This window comes from Lissotriton helveticus, chromosome 1_1, assembly GCF_964261635.1.
Source record: "Lissotriton helveticus chromosome 1_1, aLisHel1.1, whole genome shotgun sequence".
NCBI classification, from domain to species: Eukaryota; Metazoa; Chordata; class Amphibia; order Caudata; family Salamandridae; genus Lissotriton; species Lissotriton helveticus.
This window is the reverse complement of record NC_136057.1, coordinates 1,186,448,136-1,186,464,158: the sequence shown is the minus strand read 5'-3', so window position 1 is coordinate 1,186,464,158 and position 16,023 is coordinate 1,186,448,136. Positions and strand designations below refer to the sequence as shown.

Sequence of the window (16,023 nt, the reverse complement as noted above, 5' to 3'; positions counted from 1 at the left end):
GGCATGCATTCAGGTCCTATCTGAAATAAATCCAACTGTCCCCAGCATCAACCCATGTAGAACAAACTGATTTCTGATAGGTTACATCGAAGGAAAAGCTCACCTTTCAGGTTATTAATTCACTTAATAAGTTTACTACCCCCGCAAGGCATAAGAAAACAATGTGGGACAATAAACCTGGGGGATTGGAGGGAGGGGTTTATTGCACCAATGGGAAAGGCGCTCTCAATGTGCTGTCACCTAATCTAGTTCAAATATCTGAAAGGTATTTCATCAGATTGTGAGACATGAAATGCGATAGCTCGGCCAATTACTGTGCTGCCATATTGAGAGTGGTGACTTCGAATGCAGTCTGGGGATGTACTATTAAGACATTCTGGCAGAGGGATGCTTGGATTGGTAGCCTTACTAACCATAGCCTTACTAACCCCAAAGTTGGTGATTCTGTGTATTCTTGAAGATGCATACACAACCAGATACATTAAAGCTTTAATATAACTGGGAGAGTTTATAGCCGTTAGTGGTCACACAGAAATCACACAGCGCAAAGCTGGATTTGTAGAAAGGGTGTGGTGGAGGATAGTGGATGAATCCATATACTGGGCAAGTGGTTGTTTTCAGACACATGAAAAGAAAGATATGGGGTCCTTGGAAGTCCCATTGTCTTATAAAGGTGTCTTGACACGGATGTGCACAGAGATCCACCTTCACATAAAGGAGTCATCTTGACAGGATATATACAGCCATTACGGAGTATATCCCTCTGCAACCCAATGTACGCGAACATTCTGTGTCATGCACCATATTATCTTGAAATATAACTCCTACCCTGTAAGGTTGGTATCTGTGAAACTGCCTTCAATTTAATATTCAGCGTTGCACATGCAGTATCTTTAACAAGCCATTACTTTTTTTTAATAAACCATGCAATCGCAGGCTTTGATCTGATCTTAAATTGAGAAATGTTAGCTTGACTCAATATTTTAAGAGAAAATTTGTTTGGATATTTTTGTCATTCTGGCGAAGACAAGTTTTCTTCATTTTTAGGTTTCGCCTGGCGTCCGCTGTGCAGCAGCGTTCGCGCAGGCGAAAACTTTTGAGAACAGTATGGTGCCTTTTTCACGCCTCTCACTTCCATTGGCTAGCTCTATAAATGGAGGCTAGCCATTGGAAGAGAGAGGTGTCCGTCATTCTGCGAGGCGATTCGTGGGCGTTTCCGTCTAATTTTTCTCATACCGCCCCTTTGTGACGTCATTTTGGCGGTGGGCGGTTGTTTTTTTTGTTTTTTTTGTATCGGCATGTTGGTTTCATTTCCAACGTGTGCCTTGCAGGGGTGGGCTGTGCGATTTCGAGTTGCCAGCCGGTAAGGGGCATATTTTAATACTTTTATTTATCCCATTCCCGCCCCCCCTCCCGCTGTCCGTGAGCCCGTTCACCCGCCCCCACCTCCCGCTGTCCGTGTGCCCGCCCCCCTCCCGCTGTCCATGAGCCCCCCCTCCCGCCCCCCTCCCGCTGTCCGTGTTTTAAAAAATCACGGGACGTTGATAACACTTGTTTTGCTGTGAATGCTCATTAAATGGCAAAACCTCGCAACAGTGAAAAGATTTCAGCGCACAAACATGCCTTCAGTTGTGTGAATACAAACCCTGCTTTCAGACGGGGATCTTGTGCCTGGGCATGTGGCCGCAGCTGCCTCGCTGAGGGGGGGGAGCGGGTGGCACGCAGCAGATGTGTTCACATGGCAGCATTCGGCTGCCGTGAGGAATGCCTTGGTTCCGGATGTAATCCCAATTCAGGCCTGCACGTCTCCTATCTGATCCCTGTTTTTTTTAATTAGTATTATTTCTTTACAAAACGCTGAACATTTTTTTATTTCATAGGTCTGGGATGGTAGCACCGCTATCTGTTTGGCCTGTAGTAACCACGTTTTCAGTGCAACAACCTTTGTAAATCGCGTTTCTCTCTGTCGCACTTTTGATCTCCCATCACCGTAATTCCGTATCTTCTGCCTCCCGTCCTCATGTTTCTCCACCCTCCTGTCCTCCGATGTGCCCCGTTTAGCTTGTGTCTCCCATCCGTGCCCCAGTGTTGTTTGCGCCCCATGTTCTTTTCCCCAACCGCTTTAAAATCCCCGCCATGGTCCCCTGTTTTGCTTCCGGCCCTCTTTCTCCCTGTTACTTGAGTGCCCTAAGTTGCTTCGGTCCCTTCCAGCTCCCCCCTGTTGCTTCCGCCCCTCATCTTGTGCCCCCGTGTGGCTCCCCTTCAGTTTTTTCCCCTCCACCCGTTTTAAAAATTTTAAAGTATTTTCCTTTTCAGTTACTGATCCAGCTCGGAACGGTAACTAAAAATAATAAAAAATAAGCGACTGACCAAAAACTTAAAACAAAATTATATAGCCACAAGGCGCAGCATCTGTGATGCTATGCTGCATGGCGCACACACATTGGCGCAAAGTCGATAGGCCCCAAAGGTGCGACCTATTGGCTTTGCCAATGCGTGTTTATTCTTTTAGACAAAGCCTGGAACTGATTGTTGGTGTTCATGACTTATTTGGAGCCGCAGGGCTATGGCCTTCGGCTGCTGACTTCTCACACCTGTAGCTGAAAGTGTTCCGTTTCGGGCTCGTACTTTAGTTGTCCGTCACCTCTGCAAGAAAGGTAAAGGTGGCCCAATTTTCCCCACCTGTTTAACAAGACCACGCAATTTCCGATTTTGTACCTACTGAGGAACTGCTGATTGCTCACGCTATTAAGGCCTTTTGGTCTGATCGGATAATATTATTCAGTCTGTTAGGAGACCACTTTATTCCATCATGTAGAAAGCTTATTCTTATCCAGGGCTTTTCACTGTGGTTTGGAATTTTGTCAATAGTATCACTGAAAACAATTTGCTCATCCTCGGGTCAATTGTCTTTGTTTTATTTATTAGGTTTTCACTTGATTTTCCTCTCTGGGGGTTGGCGTTTATTGTTCCTTTTAAGACTTCCTTTTCAACAGGCATATTACTGTGTACATTTTGATAGCTCTGATTCGGTTACAGTGTCTGCATTTTTTTAATGTCCCAATGTTCCTGATCCCGTTTTTTTCACCAATCTCTTCTTGTTTGGGATAGCGCAGTTGTGTGTGTGTGTGTGTGTGTGTGTGTGTGTGTGTGTGTGTGTGTGTGTGTGTGTGTGTGTGTGTGTGTGTGTGTGTGTGTGTCTCTGCGTGTGGCTCTGCAGGTATGTATGTGTGTGGGACTCTGTGGGTCTGTGTGTTTGTGTGTGGTATTTGCGAGAGATTAAGCTATTGGCATTGTAAATGACAGTGCCATTTATTTATCTGTTTTGAAAACCAACACATAAATAAAAATGTTGTCATTTACAATGCCAATAGCTTTCTTTTTCAAAGGCGAAACCGTTGCATTGTAAATGCTTGCTAAAGCTTAAGACTGTGTGGACATTACTCACAAGTTATTTTCAGCTAGATATTCGTCTCCATTGAGTCTGAATTTGAAGTAGTTAACCACTGGAGCAAGGAAACGTTTGTTGTCAGAACTAATAATACCTGGGCTGTTAAATTACCAGATCCAGCTGCCCGTATCATGGGTCAACAGGCCTGTGTTCTTATGATCCTGATATTTATAATTTGTTGTAAATTAGAGTATGTACCCCAACAGCAAAGGAGCAATGGTTGAACACGATTGTATTGCATGGATCAAGGCCTCGTTAATTAGTCACCTGGAAACACTAATAAAGTCTGCTACCAGCGTTCCCACTATGATGACCTTTTTTTTTTTTTTACCACAATAAGCATTAATAATGTTTTTGAAATCCCTGTTTTTTTAACAGATGTACAATGTTGGTAGTCTAGAATCTACCACTGTAACATCTCGCTTTTCTTTTTGCAGTCGAGATGAAAGAAGGTGGATTGATAAGCAAAACAGAGCAGCTAGAGCACAGAGGAAAAAAGAAGAAATGAATAGAATAAGGACATTAGTTGGTAAGTGCAGAAAAGGGGTGCACATCTTGCATTTATAAGGTTTCTGTTCTTATCCTTCCACGGCCTCATTTCACTGTTGTGTCTTTCATTAGACAGTGCATATGCCAGTGACCCTAGAATAAAGAAATTCAAAGAAGAAGAAAAAGCCAGGAAAGAAGGAGAAAAGAAAGCAAAGGCAGATGCTAAACGGAAAGAACAAGAAGCCAGAGAAAAAGTATGTTTTTAGAACCTCTAAGTATACCTTGATTTGTGCCCAGAAAGCAACGAAGCAATGTAATGGATGGGATCCAGGAAATGAGTTTTACAATAGTTTGTATATTTGGGGTTTGTTATGCCCCAATGTCAAGGAGGCAGGCCAGTAGTGACTGGGATATTTTAATCATTATTTTTGTGGAATAATAAAGTTGTCTCTCTGCTGAAATGAACATCAAACTGTTTGCAGAAATTTAGTGAATGACCGGTAGAAATGCGCAGAAGTAAAACTACCAACATAAAACATGCAAGGATACTCCAACAAAGGTAATCATCTTTTACAGAGCCTGGATAAAACGAGTGTGTTTGAAGTGCCAAAAAGACGGTGTTTCTGAACTTCAGCACTGCAGGTTTAACTTGCAGTTATTTGCCTCATACAGCACAAAAGAGGAGTTGAGATACTGGGAGCTTATACCTAAATAGAGCTTTTTTCAATCTAAATTGGTAACTTTGACTTAACTCGTGCAGTGAGGTCTTCACACAATGTAATGGATATTATGACATTTGCACAGCTTCTTCTGTGTTGATTAGTTCTCATTCATAGTACAAATTATAGTAGAGCAGTTTGTGTGGTCCCATATTTTAAGTACATTGCATACACATTCTAAATGTTATTCATTATTGATGTGAGACCACACACAGTTTCAAACATACAAATACCACAGTATTTATAAAGAGATAGTGTGTCACAAGGTTAAGGAATGGGTTGGCTTTTGACTGAATTTTCCTAAATGTAGTAACATTTTGTGATTAAATATGCTTCTAATGCTGCTTTCAAGAAGCCATCTTCTCTGGTAGGCTTTGTGTATGCTACACGAGGTGATCTGTTGGAATTAGAATTAAATGTTACAGAAATTTTCCTTGCAGCAAAAGCAAGCAGAATTGGAAGCAGTACGGTTAGCAAAGGAGAAAGAGGAAGAGGAAGCTAGACAACAGGCACAACTTGCAAAGAAGGAAAAAGATATCCAGAAGAAAGCGATAAAGAAAGAAAGGCAACGTTTGCGAACATCCTGCAAGGTAAGCTATTATTAGGTATATGAATTATCATGTTGGAGACTGACAGCCAAGGATATCTCCACCATGGCATCTTTTTTATTTGTTATTGTTCCTTTGTAATGTTATGCAGTTATAAACAGACATTTAAAATGCATGGGAGGCAGAGGAGGGGCAAGGAAGGGTGTGGTGGCAATGTCAGCAGAGTAAATGGGCAATGTAGTGTGTGTGATGGCAATGTAGTCCAATGCAGGCAGAGATGGAAACAAAATTGGAAAGGTAATTTTGAGATTTTCCATTAAAACAGAGAAGATTCTTATTCATCTGAAAGCGATGAATGAGAGTGCGATGGGGCCAAGAAGAAGTAGCTTAGCCTGACCTACCGCACCAGTGAAATTGTGGTGCTTCATGAGGATAGTGCTCTGCGACTTATCATTTATCACTGGGGTATATTTGGTGATTTAGAGCTTGATATAAGAAGTGGCTTTATGAAGGGCTTTATGTGTGATGTAAAGGGATTGAAATATGATATTTGGCTAGATAGCCTGTATATTGTTCCATTGTGTTTTTTAGACAGCTTGACCCGAAATCATTCTGTGCTTGCAGTAGTCTGAAACAAAGACTTTGAAGAACAACCTGCAGTGTTCAGAACCCAACATTGCGTGACAGGCTAATAGACAGCATGTGGAGCTACAAGAATTCAACTAAATATATATATATGCAAGGAACCTTTTGAAGGGGGAAAATGACCCTTGATGCTTTATAGTGTTTGATGTTTTGATTCTGGGTCATAGCCCAAAGTATAGGTAGCTGGCATAGCTAAATCTTGTAAGAATGAAGGGCCTAACGAAGAATGGAAACATAGGAATGGGGCACTGTTCCCCATCATGAAATCTAGACTGTGTAGGAAAGGGGATTATTATGTCGTGTGGTTGTGAGACTTTGCCATGTAATAATGTCACAATCTTAATCTGGTCCAGTTAGGTTTCTTTAATAAAACCCTTAGCTCTGTCCTGAGTAGCTGTGTCTCAGAGCAGTCCGGCTTAATCAAAGGTACACGTGTAAAGCATTTTGAGGTACCAAAACAACAGAAAAGTTAGACACACAACACAAGAAAAATTCAATACCTATAAAAAATAGTGTATTTCTATCTTAAATTAGACTCCAAAATGACAAATCTATTAAGGGAAACCGGAAAGATAATTTTTTTAAAGAAAAGTAAATTATTTTATAAGTCATTGTAATCGGTCTAGCAGTTCCTGGCCAGCTGGCTAGTAGTTCTACTCCTTTTAGATTGGATGGGCTAAAGCAGAGTGGGAGCCAGCAAAGTGGGAGCCAGTTACAAGGACAACTTAGGTCAAGGGAGACAGTTACCTGTTTCTTTTCAGCCATCGTGATGTCCTCTCTGTCTTTTTCTTCTTTAATGCATTTTACCTCAGAAGTGATCCTGATGCAGGATTCTGCAGAGATGTGGTGAGTATTCCTGAGGCCACCCTGCTATCTATTAGCATATGGGGTTGTATCTGACTTCCGGTCTCTGTCGGTGCAGGGCGGGAGTTCAGTGCAGGTCCAGTCGCCAGTGGTCAGCGAGTCTCCTGGTTCCAGCAGTCTTAAACGGTTGCATGTAGGTGAGTGTTTCTGTAGGAAGCTGGCTCTCTATTATAGTGCACCAAAATGAGGTACACTATCCAGAGAGTCCAGGCGACCCTATTGATTTACAGGGGTTAAATAATAATCCCAAATGGTCTCTTTTGAGGTAATGTAGGTGAGAAGTTAAGGCTTAGCAGAAGATAGTGTTAAACATTTCTTGTAGACAGAGTCTGTAAACGAGACACACACGCAGTAAAGAAATCTGACACCAATTTCTAAAAAAATAACACCGATTTTTATATGACTTTAGTCACCAAGATCATCATAATTGGGTAAGTTCTTTTCGAGTTATCAGTTTTTAAGTCACAATAAGATCACATACTGTGGACTTCAATCTGCAATGTTATCCTATGGGGAATAGACCAATAATGCATAGGGTCACTTAGCAACGGCTTACATGACTGTTCTCCTGGACTTAAGGTGATTATGGGGCAAGGCAGCACCAACAGGTCACCTCAGGTGGCACTCTGGGTTTCTGGGTGCGGAGGTACGTTTCAGCATCGGTTGCCCAGTTCACTTCAATAGGAACCGGTCCTGTGGAAAAGGGTCTACAAGCAGGAGCTGGGACTGGGGGACCAGTCTGGCTGAACCCATAGGGGGGACTGGGGTCTTGGGCATGCAGCGACACTGTCAGTCCACTTGAACTCGGGCTGGGGGCTTGTATGCAGCTGCTGAAGACTCGCAGCTATCGGTCCCTGCAGAAAGAAGCTGCAGGCAGTGACTGGCGGAACCATTCCGGCCAAAACCAAGGATGGGCTCTGCTTTTAAGGGTCTCAGGACCATGTTGACACTGTTGCCTCCCTCGGACTCAGAATCTGGGGCTCGATGTAAGGGTGCTTTGAGGTGTCAGGTTGCAGCAGTCATAGACTCACTCTGCGTCTTGGTGATGTGGTGAAGAGGGGAAACAGGACAGCAGGGCCACTCTCGTTGCTGGCCTTGTGGATCCTGACATCCCAAGGCGGTAGGTCTGTCTATGTGCTTTTGGTGTCTGAATTGGACCAACAACGTGCCTTGGTTGGTGCAACTGCTCCGGTACCCAGGGTATTGGGGCTGGGCAGCTCCTGGGGGTCCTGGCATCGACAGTCTTGTCAAGGAGACTCATCTGACCACCTGGAGGAGGAAGACCTCCTGTTGTGCTACTCCTTTGGTGGGCCTGATGTCAAGCAACACGGTGGACCGGGCAGATGCTTTTCGGGGCCTCCGGATGCAGGGAAGCAGCTCCTCTGCTCCAAGAAAGATATTGCTGTCAAGATGAAGTTGTAGGTCGCTTCTCCACAGCCTTGGGAGCCGCCACTGCTTTCTGAACAAGTTGTGTCAATGCAATTGTCGAGGTCCAGCAGCAAGGCAGAGTTTTACGCAGAGCAGTGGTAAAGTCCTCAGTTCCCGCTTCGTGGGCTCTTCTTTGATCAATTTAGCAGCAATAAGGGGAGTGAAGGGTAGTAGCCAACGAGCTACTTCTCTCTGGGGTCACCATACCCCCTAGAGGACCACTTCCTGTGAAAAGTGGGCATCACCCTGTCTTAGAGTTACTAATTCCACTGCATTCAAGATGGTTTAGCCCAGTCCATCACCACCCCCTTTTGTACCGTGTTGGGGGACATGGCACACAAGTGTGTGCCATATCATGTTTTCACTTATTGGTGAACCTTGTCATTAGGCCTGCAGTGACAGTTTGTATGAGGCTGGTGCTGGCCCCTTAGTGTGGCATAAGATATGCTGCAGCTCTTAGGGACACTCTTTAATACCTATACCCTGGGGGCTGCTACAACAAAACCCCTGTTTCCTACACTCACATTAGCAATTCTTTGTTCCTGTTCCTCTGGGTGGGTATACAGTGCACAGTCCAGGGGTTCCCCAAAACTGTACAGGGCTCATATAAAACCCTAAGTCCTCTATTAGTAATAGTGTGTGAGAGGAGCCTTAGGCCTAACACAGAGGAGTAAGACATTTATTGCACAATATTGACCAACAATGGACACACGACTCAGAGAGCCACACCAATTTTATAAAAATAAGCTTTGTTTGTATTTGATATTAAGACGGATATCTTCACAATAAGGTAAGTACATTTTGAACTAAAAATACTTCTCACTTTAAAAAGTCAGCAGTTCAATTTCTGTACAGTTCAATGTTATCTTGTGGAGGAAAACAATAATTCAGTTAAATAGGCAAGTACAACACTTACAATTCCAGTCATCTGAAAGAGACTATTAGTAATAGATTCCTTACCTTAGAATTACCCTCAGGCATCAGACTTGATCTGGAGAATTTTTCTGCAACAATACCCCTGCGCGTCGGTAGGTGGCGGCGGTCTACTCCGCGTCGTGGTCGCCGGGATAGCGTTGCGGTGCCTAATTAGACGCCGCCCCTGCGTGCTGTTGTCCGTCCATTTTCCGTGCCAGCCTTGCACAGATACGGAGAGCGCTTGCCACTGAGTCATTTTTTGACGAAACTTCTTTTTACTTTTGTTGCGCGAGAGATGTCCCATCGTCGGACCGGCTCCAAGCCTTGTGACTCTTGTCACAAACTGATGTCCGAGACGGTTCTGCACCTTGTGTGCCTCAGGTGCCTGGAGCGCAACCACGACCTGAAGTCGTGCTCCTGTTAGGCCACAAATCCAAAGTCTTTGCGGGAGCGGTCCCTAAAGCTTTTGGAGCCACAGCAGTCTGTTCAGCATCGCTCCTGGTTTCGCTTGAGGGGAAGGTCTCTAGACCAGACACGGAGGCACCACACCTCGTCCAAGTCTTCTCACTCCTCGGGTAAGTCTAAGCACAAGAATGCGAAGAAGCACCGTCTCTCTTTGCCTTCTCCCCGCCGGTCAGCCGATGCGACGCGGGAACTAGAGCATTGTCGCTCTAAGGCTCCATTCCCGGTGCCTGATTCAGGGACGACTCCGCGCCTCCCCCATTTCTGGGAGCTAGGGCATCCCCTGCCCAGCTTCGTGCATTTTACGAAGCCCTCCATTCCATCTTTGGGCAGCACAACTCCGCAGGCGTTCCTTTGGGCCCCACAGAATGGATTAGGGGCCCTGGACCTTTGACGCCAGTGGCTCAGGCACCCCAGGATCCCCATAGGTCCAGGCCTGGATCCGGGTCGACGCCAGTCAACCTCACTCGACCTTCCCTGAAACCGATCCCAGTGATGATTGTGCCGGCCGGGCTCCCAGCCAATGCCGTCCTCATCCTCTTCCTTTGAGATGAACCCAGAGCCGGATCGACATCACCTGACGTCAAATCAGACGCCAGAGGGTACTTTTGTGCCCTTGTTCATCCTAGGTGTTCCCCATCGCCCTGAGGATTGTCATGAGGACTGGGAGGGGTCGCTGGACCCTTTACCAGGCCAGCTGGAAGAGCTGGACTGGAGAGAGGAGTTGGGTGATGCCAGTGGTCTGTATACCTTCCCAGACCGTGGCATGCTTTCTCTCCCTACCATGGCTACAGAGGAGGGAGCCTCTTGTGTAGTGGTGGTGCATAGAGCAGCCCAGGCTTTGGGCCTGGAGCTCCCTACAGTGGCAGTCCGCACTAACCTGCTGACAGAGGTGCTTCAACCGGCAGCAACTTCATCTGAACCCCTCTTGCCCCTTCATGAAGCCCTCACGGACGTCCTTCTGGGTACTTGGTCCAAGCCCAGCACAGGGGCTCCTGTGCAACGGACGATTGCCCGCCACCACCAACTGGCTCCGGACAATCTTGTTTTCCTTTCCCTTCCCCCCGAAAGCTTGGTGGTCTAAGCCTCTTCTTCCAATAGCACATTCCCTTCCACACCCCCGGATAGGGAATCAAAGAAGCTGTATCACCTTGGGAAGTGTATGTTCTCTTCCTCCAGCTTAGCGCTGCTGTCCGTGAATACCTTATGCCTCTTGGGCCGCTATACCCATACAATCTGGGATACTGTTGCACAGCTGCTGCCTCAGTGTCAGGAAGAGGCCCAGGCCATTCTATCCCAGGCAGTGTCAGATGGGAGAGATGCAGCAAAATTCACAATCCGCTGTGGACTGGACACCGCCGAGTCTCTGGGCAGAACGATTGCCACGTCCGTAGCCCTTAAGCACTACGCTTGGCTGAAGTCCCGCAGGGCTCTGCTCTAGGAACTCTTTAAGACTACATGGCAGCCATTTCTGCTTTTCTTCGGCTGCCAGATCATCCCTCTTTGTTCAAGTCCCCCTATTGTAATTTGCTTCTTTAAAGGCATTATTCATCTTTCCTCCATCTCCTTTCATAATGCCTCAGTGGGACTTGAATCTTGTCTTGACTTACTTTATGTGCTCTTACTTCGAGCCTCTTCAAAACGGTCCTCTCAGGCTTCTCACTCTGAAGACAGCCTTTCTTGTTGCCATCACCTTTGCTCGCTGAGTGAGTGAGATTCAGGCTCTTTCTTCAAAGCCTCCTTTCCTTTCCGTCCATCCGGACAAGGTGGTGCTTCGAACGAGACCCTTGTTCTTGCCTAAAGTAGTCGCTCCCTTTCACATCGGGCAGACTATTACTCTGCCCACCTTTTCCCGCCTCCTCACCCTTCCAAGGAGGAGGAGAGACTCCATCGTCTGGACCCAAAACTTGCATTGTCTTTCTACCTTGACGCAAAAAGGAGTCCCAGGTGGACGATCAACTCTTTGTGGCTATGTGGATGTCAAAAAGGTCAGGTTGTGCAGAAGCATACCATCTCTCGATGGGTAGTTCTTTATATCAAGGTTTGTTACACTTTGGCTAAAAAGGAACCTCCAGTGTGGCTGCGGGCTCATTCCACTAGAGTTACAGCAGCAACCACTGCTTTGTCGTGGGGAGTTCCACTCTATGCTTCTTTGCACACGTTCACCAGACATTACTGCCTGAATAGTCCAGTCATGAGGGACGGCTACTTTGCCCGTTCTGTCCTCCAAAATTTTCTGATGGGAACTTGGTTTGCAGACCCTCTCTGGGGTTGGTATTGCGGGGGTATCTATTCTAAGGTAATGAATGCATAACTAATAGTCTCTTTTAGATGAACAAGTTACTTACCTTTGGTAACGATTTATCTGTAAGAGACCTAGATTAGTTATGGATTTCTTACTGCCCCGCCCATCCTCCCCACTCTGCGAACTGACGGTTAGGACACCCTTACAGTGCCCTAGTGTGGCACCAGGGGTCAGTGTCTTTCATGGCTCTGCGCTTCTGGCGTGGAAAGTAGTGTCAGAACTGAGGTCAGCGTACAGTGGCAGCATCTAAGTAGGGACCGCAACGTCATCCCGGCGGCGGCAACGCGGATGACAGACGCGGAGTCGACCAACACGCAAGGATATTGCTGAAGAAAAATTCTCCAGATCCAGTCTGACGCCTGGGGGTAATTCTAGGCTAAGGAATCTATAACTAATATATGTCTCCTATAGATGCATCATTATCGAAGGTACGTAACTTGTTCTTCAGGACCAAAGGTCAGCAAGGAGCAGGTGAGTAACAAAACTGCACCACCAGCATCACAGGGGCGGGCCCGGTGCAGAGGTCAAAATTGGAGTTAGGCACAATGCGTTTCAGTAGAGATTGGGGGCTGTTCGAAGCCACACCGCTTGCAGGTAAGTTAATCGGTTGCAGGGGCAAGCTTTAGGTTTTAGGTTAAGCCAGTGGTTCCCAAACCTTTTCGACCCAATACTCCCTTGACCCATTGGCTATTGCCCGAGGCTCACCCACTGTTTCTTTTTTTTAGCTGGGTCCTCCCTAAAATTGCCTCAAAAACAAAGCAAGTAAAATAAATTCCTCTGATTTTTTTTTGGGGGGGGGGAGGGTTATTATTATTTAAATTTTACGTCCCTCTTTCTTGCTTCCAAATGTTGCCATTATGCCGTATAAAAGGGTAAGAGATCTGGCACTGGGTAACAGGAACCCAGTGCACTTTGTCAAAATTGCTTCATATACCAGGCAAAATGTGAGGGTGACCATGTCAAAAAGGGTCACTTTCCTTCTGCCCCCCCCTTTCACCCCCTTCGCTGTAGTGCATAAGGCCACCAACCCCACCAGCACCTCAAGGCCCCTGGACAGGTACATTCTAACTGGTGGTAGTACTTTAGACATTACCCCTCTACCACCTTAAGTCCTGAAGGGGACCCCACGAAACCTAATACAAGTACCTATATACAGTATGTTTTTTTTCTCCCTGAGGAAATTTGCATTACGTGTAAAGACTCATTTAAGTGAACATTTTACTTACCTGTGAATTTCGATATTTAAAAAAGTACTTACTTGCTTACGAAGTACTTGGTATCAAAATTTATATGAAAATAAGTGTTATTTTTATAAATTGGTCTCTGATTATTCTTTGAGTGTGTCTCTTTTATTGCCTCTGTGAGTACAACAAATACTTAACACTATCCTCTGATGAGCCTAAACTGCTCGACCACACGATCACAAAAGGGAACATTTAGTGATATCATTTTTGCCTCTGTAAACCAGTAAGGGTCGCTTGGACTCTCTACACAGTGTACCTCGTTTTGGTGCACTACATAGGGAGCCAGCTACATACACTCACCAACACAATTCCTCAGTGACTAGGTCATATTCCCATCCAGTAACTTTTTCTTATAGAAATATCGTAGATCCCCTTATGACTAATCTACTATATGTAATTGTAGAATGCAGATTTTGTCCCAGTAATATTTCCAGGTAGGGGCAAGTTCAGCATTCCATAAACATAGCCCGGAATTTGTGTGCTTTCTTTCATTAACACATTTAAGTCATGCAAAGTTTATAGAATACTCTGATGCCTTAACTGAGTTCGCAGTATACAGGTTGTATTTCAACGTCAAATTTTATTCTGCGTTTGCTTGTGTTTTGCCTGCAGAACTGGAATTATTTTTCGGATAATGAAGCTGAAAGCGTTAAAATGATGGAAGAGGTGGAAAAGCTGTGTGATCGCCTTGAGCTTACTAGGTATGTTCCTAAAGCTCTCTATAGTTTGAATAGCGTGAGTTTTCTGTTACTTGTGGATAAAGGTTGTTAATATTGAGTTTTTTTTTCATTAGCTTGGACCAAATATGTGTGGTTTATACAGGGATGGTATGATGAAGGGGTTATACCTATGTATGTTTGTGCATCAATTTATACTGCTATTTGGCACATCTACAAGCTGATGGAATCTACGCACAGCACATAACTTTGTCCGTCAACCAATCTAAGATGTTATTTCTGAAACTAAGGACTTACTGGTGTTAAAGACCACTCTTGATGACTAGAGGCTTCACACTAGTTTTGATTACAAAAATTTACAATCAACACTGGACACTGCTAAGGAGAATGTTTACTTAGATAGATTTATGACAAGGCCACACATCATTACAAATTGTACCACTTCTCATTCCTAATCTATCTCCTCCATCAGGGCGAGTAGATATTGCATTCATAATCTCTGGTGGATTTAATTTCCTGACAAGGAGACATGACTTTATTGATATGGTATGTATGGCATGCTCTTGTATTTTAGGCAAGCCATACAATTACACCTCTTTTTTGATCAACTTCTGTTTACTTGTTGCGGTACAATTTTTTTCGGGACCTCCTCTCATTTCCCTTTGGGCAATTATTATATTGTAGACTATTTTTAATTCATACATATTTTATTTCATCTATTTAGATGATATTGACATTTATAAAAAATGTTACCCCAACTTTTAATGGATAGCCATATTTTGTATGTGCATATATTCTCTTGTATTTCAGGTTATAACTGCATCTGAAAGAAACAGTTAGTTATAGATTCCTTACCTTAGAATTACCCCCAGGCTTCAGACTGGATCCAGAAAGTTTTTCGTCAGCAGTACCCCTGGTGGCGTCGGTCGACTCCACGTTCTTTGTTGGCGTTGTGGTCACAAGGATGACGTCGCTGTAGCTTAGACGCCGCCCTCGCGCGCTGACGTCAATTCTTTCTGTTCGAGGCTTATGAGCTGCTCGGATGATTGCAGGTTGTTGTCTTCTTGGAACAAGTCTTTGTAGTCACAAGATAGTTGACTCCTCCCTTGGACAATACTGCGCATGGTCATCGGCTCCATCTTCAGATTGTTTTTTTCCGCCACTGGGTTCGGATGAAAGTTTTCCGCTCCGGCTAGAAAAGACTTTTCCAGCAACTTCGAAGCGTAAAAACTTTATACAAACATTATCGACATCAAATAGACTACTTTCGACATCATCAGCTACATTCCGGTGCGTCGACGCGGGCCGTTGGGCCTATCGGCGCCGTACGGCCTACGCCTCATGGACAGAACTCCATTCAAGAGATGCCCGGTATGTCGAGCAAAATTCCCTCATAGCGACCATCACGAGGTCTGCAACCTCTGTCTATCACCGGAACACGACGAGTCGACCTGCACAGCTGTGCATCCTTCCGATCGAAGAAGACCATTCGGGATCGGATGGCACGTCGACATGAGATGAGGAGAACGGCCCCAGCACCGGAGGCCATCTTCGAGGAGGAGATCGTTGAAGAAAACGTCTCCGAGGGCGAGGATCCACTCGAAGACATCTCCGAGGACGAGGCTCCACTCGCCGCCGAGGAAGACTCGCCTGATCTCCAGATCATATCAGAGGCAGAGGACTCAGATGACTCGATTCCATCTCGTCAATCCGGGAGTACTCTTGCCCCTGCACAACAGACACTGCCCAAGCCAAAGGCAACGGTCCCCTTAGACGTCCCGCCTTCGGGCTCGGCTCCGAGGGAAACGACTACGCCTTCCGGTGCCTCGGCACTGACAAAACCACACGTGCCAATTCTACCTCTTCCATCGGCACCGAAGCACACACATCCTTAGACACCGAAGGATTCTTCGACACCGAAGCCAAAACGCCCTTCGGTGCCCAAAGACAAAGATCCTTCGGCACCCAAACCAAAAGATGCACCGGTGCCGAAGCCAAAAACTGTACCGGATCCGCAAAAAGCTCCGGCTCCAAAACCTTCCGGTTCCAAAAATAAAGATGGAAAGCCAGCGTCCAACGCCTCAAGGCCAACGAGACCTGTCTCCACTCCAAAAACTCCAACCTCGGTACCAAAGACTCCAAGGCCTGATTCAGAGACACCTAAACCCTCTAACAAGCCTACAACGCCAAAACCACCTTCGGCACCGAAAAATTTGCCACGGGACTCTGTAACGCCTCCTACAGCAAAAAACACAAAACAACCCCTATCGGCACCG

At 45.5% G+C, this 16,023-nt stretch overlaps 1 protein-coding gene across 1 annotated transcript in view; it reads left to right on the top strand.

Moving 5' to 3' along the window:
• Positions 1-16,023, top strand: part of DNAJC2 (DnaJ heat shock protein family (Hsp40) member C2) — a 252,490-nt gene that overhangs the window by 117,671 nt on the left and 118,796 nt on the right. Inside the window, exons 8-11 of the mRNA XM_078679433.1 lie at positions 3,889-3,980; positions 4,073-4,194; positions 5,100-5,249; positions 13,683-13,771. Coding sequence (XP_078535559.1) covers positions 3,889-3,980; positions 4,073-4,194; positions 5,100-5,249; positions 13,683-13,771 — 453 coding nt within the window. The remainder of the gene's footprint in view (positions 1-3,888; positions 3,981-4,072; positions 4,195-5,099; positions 5,250-13,682; positions 13,772-16,023) is intronic.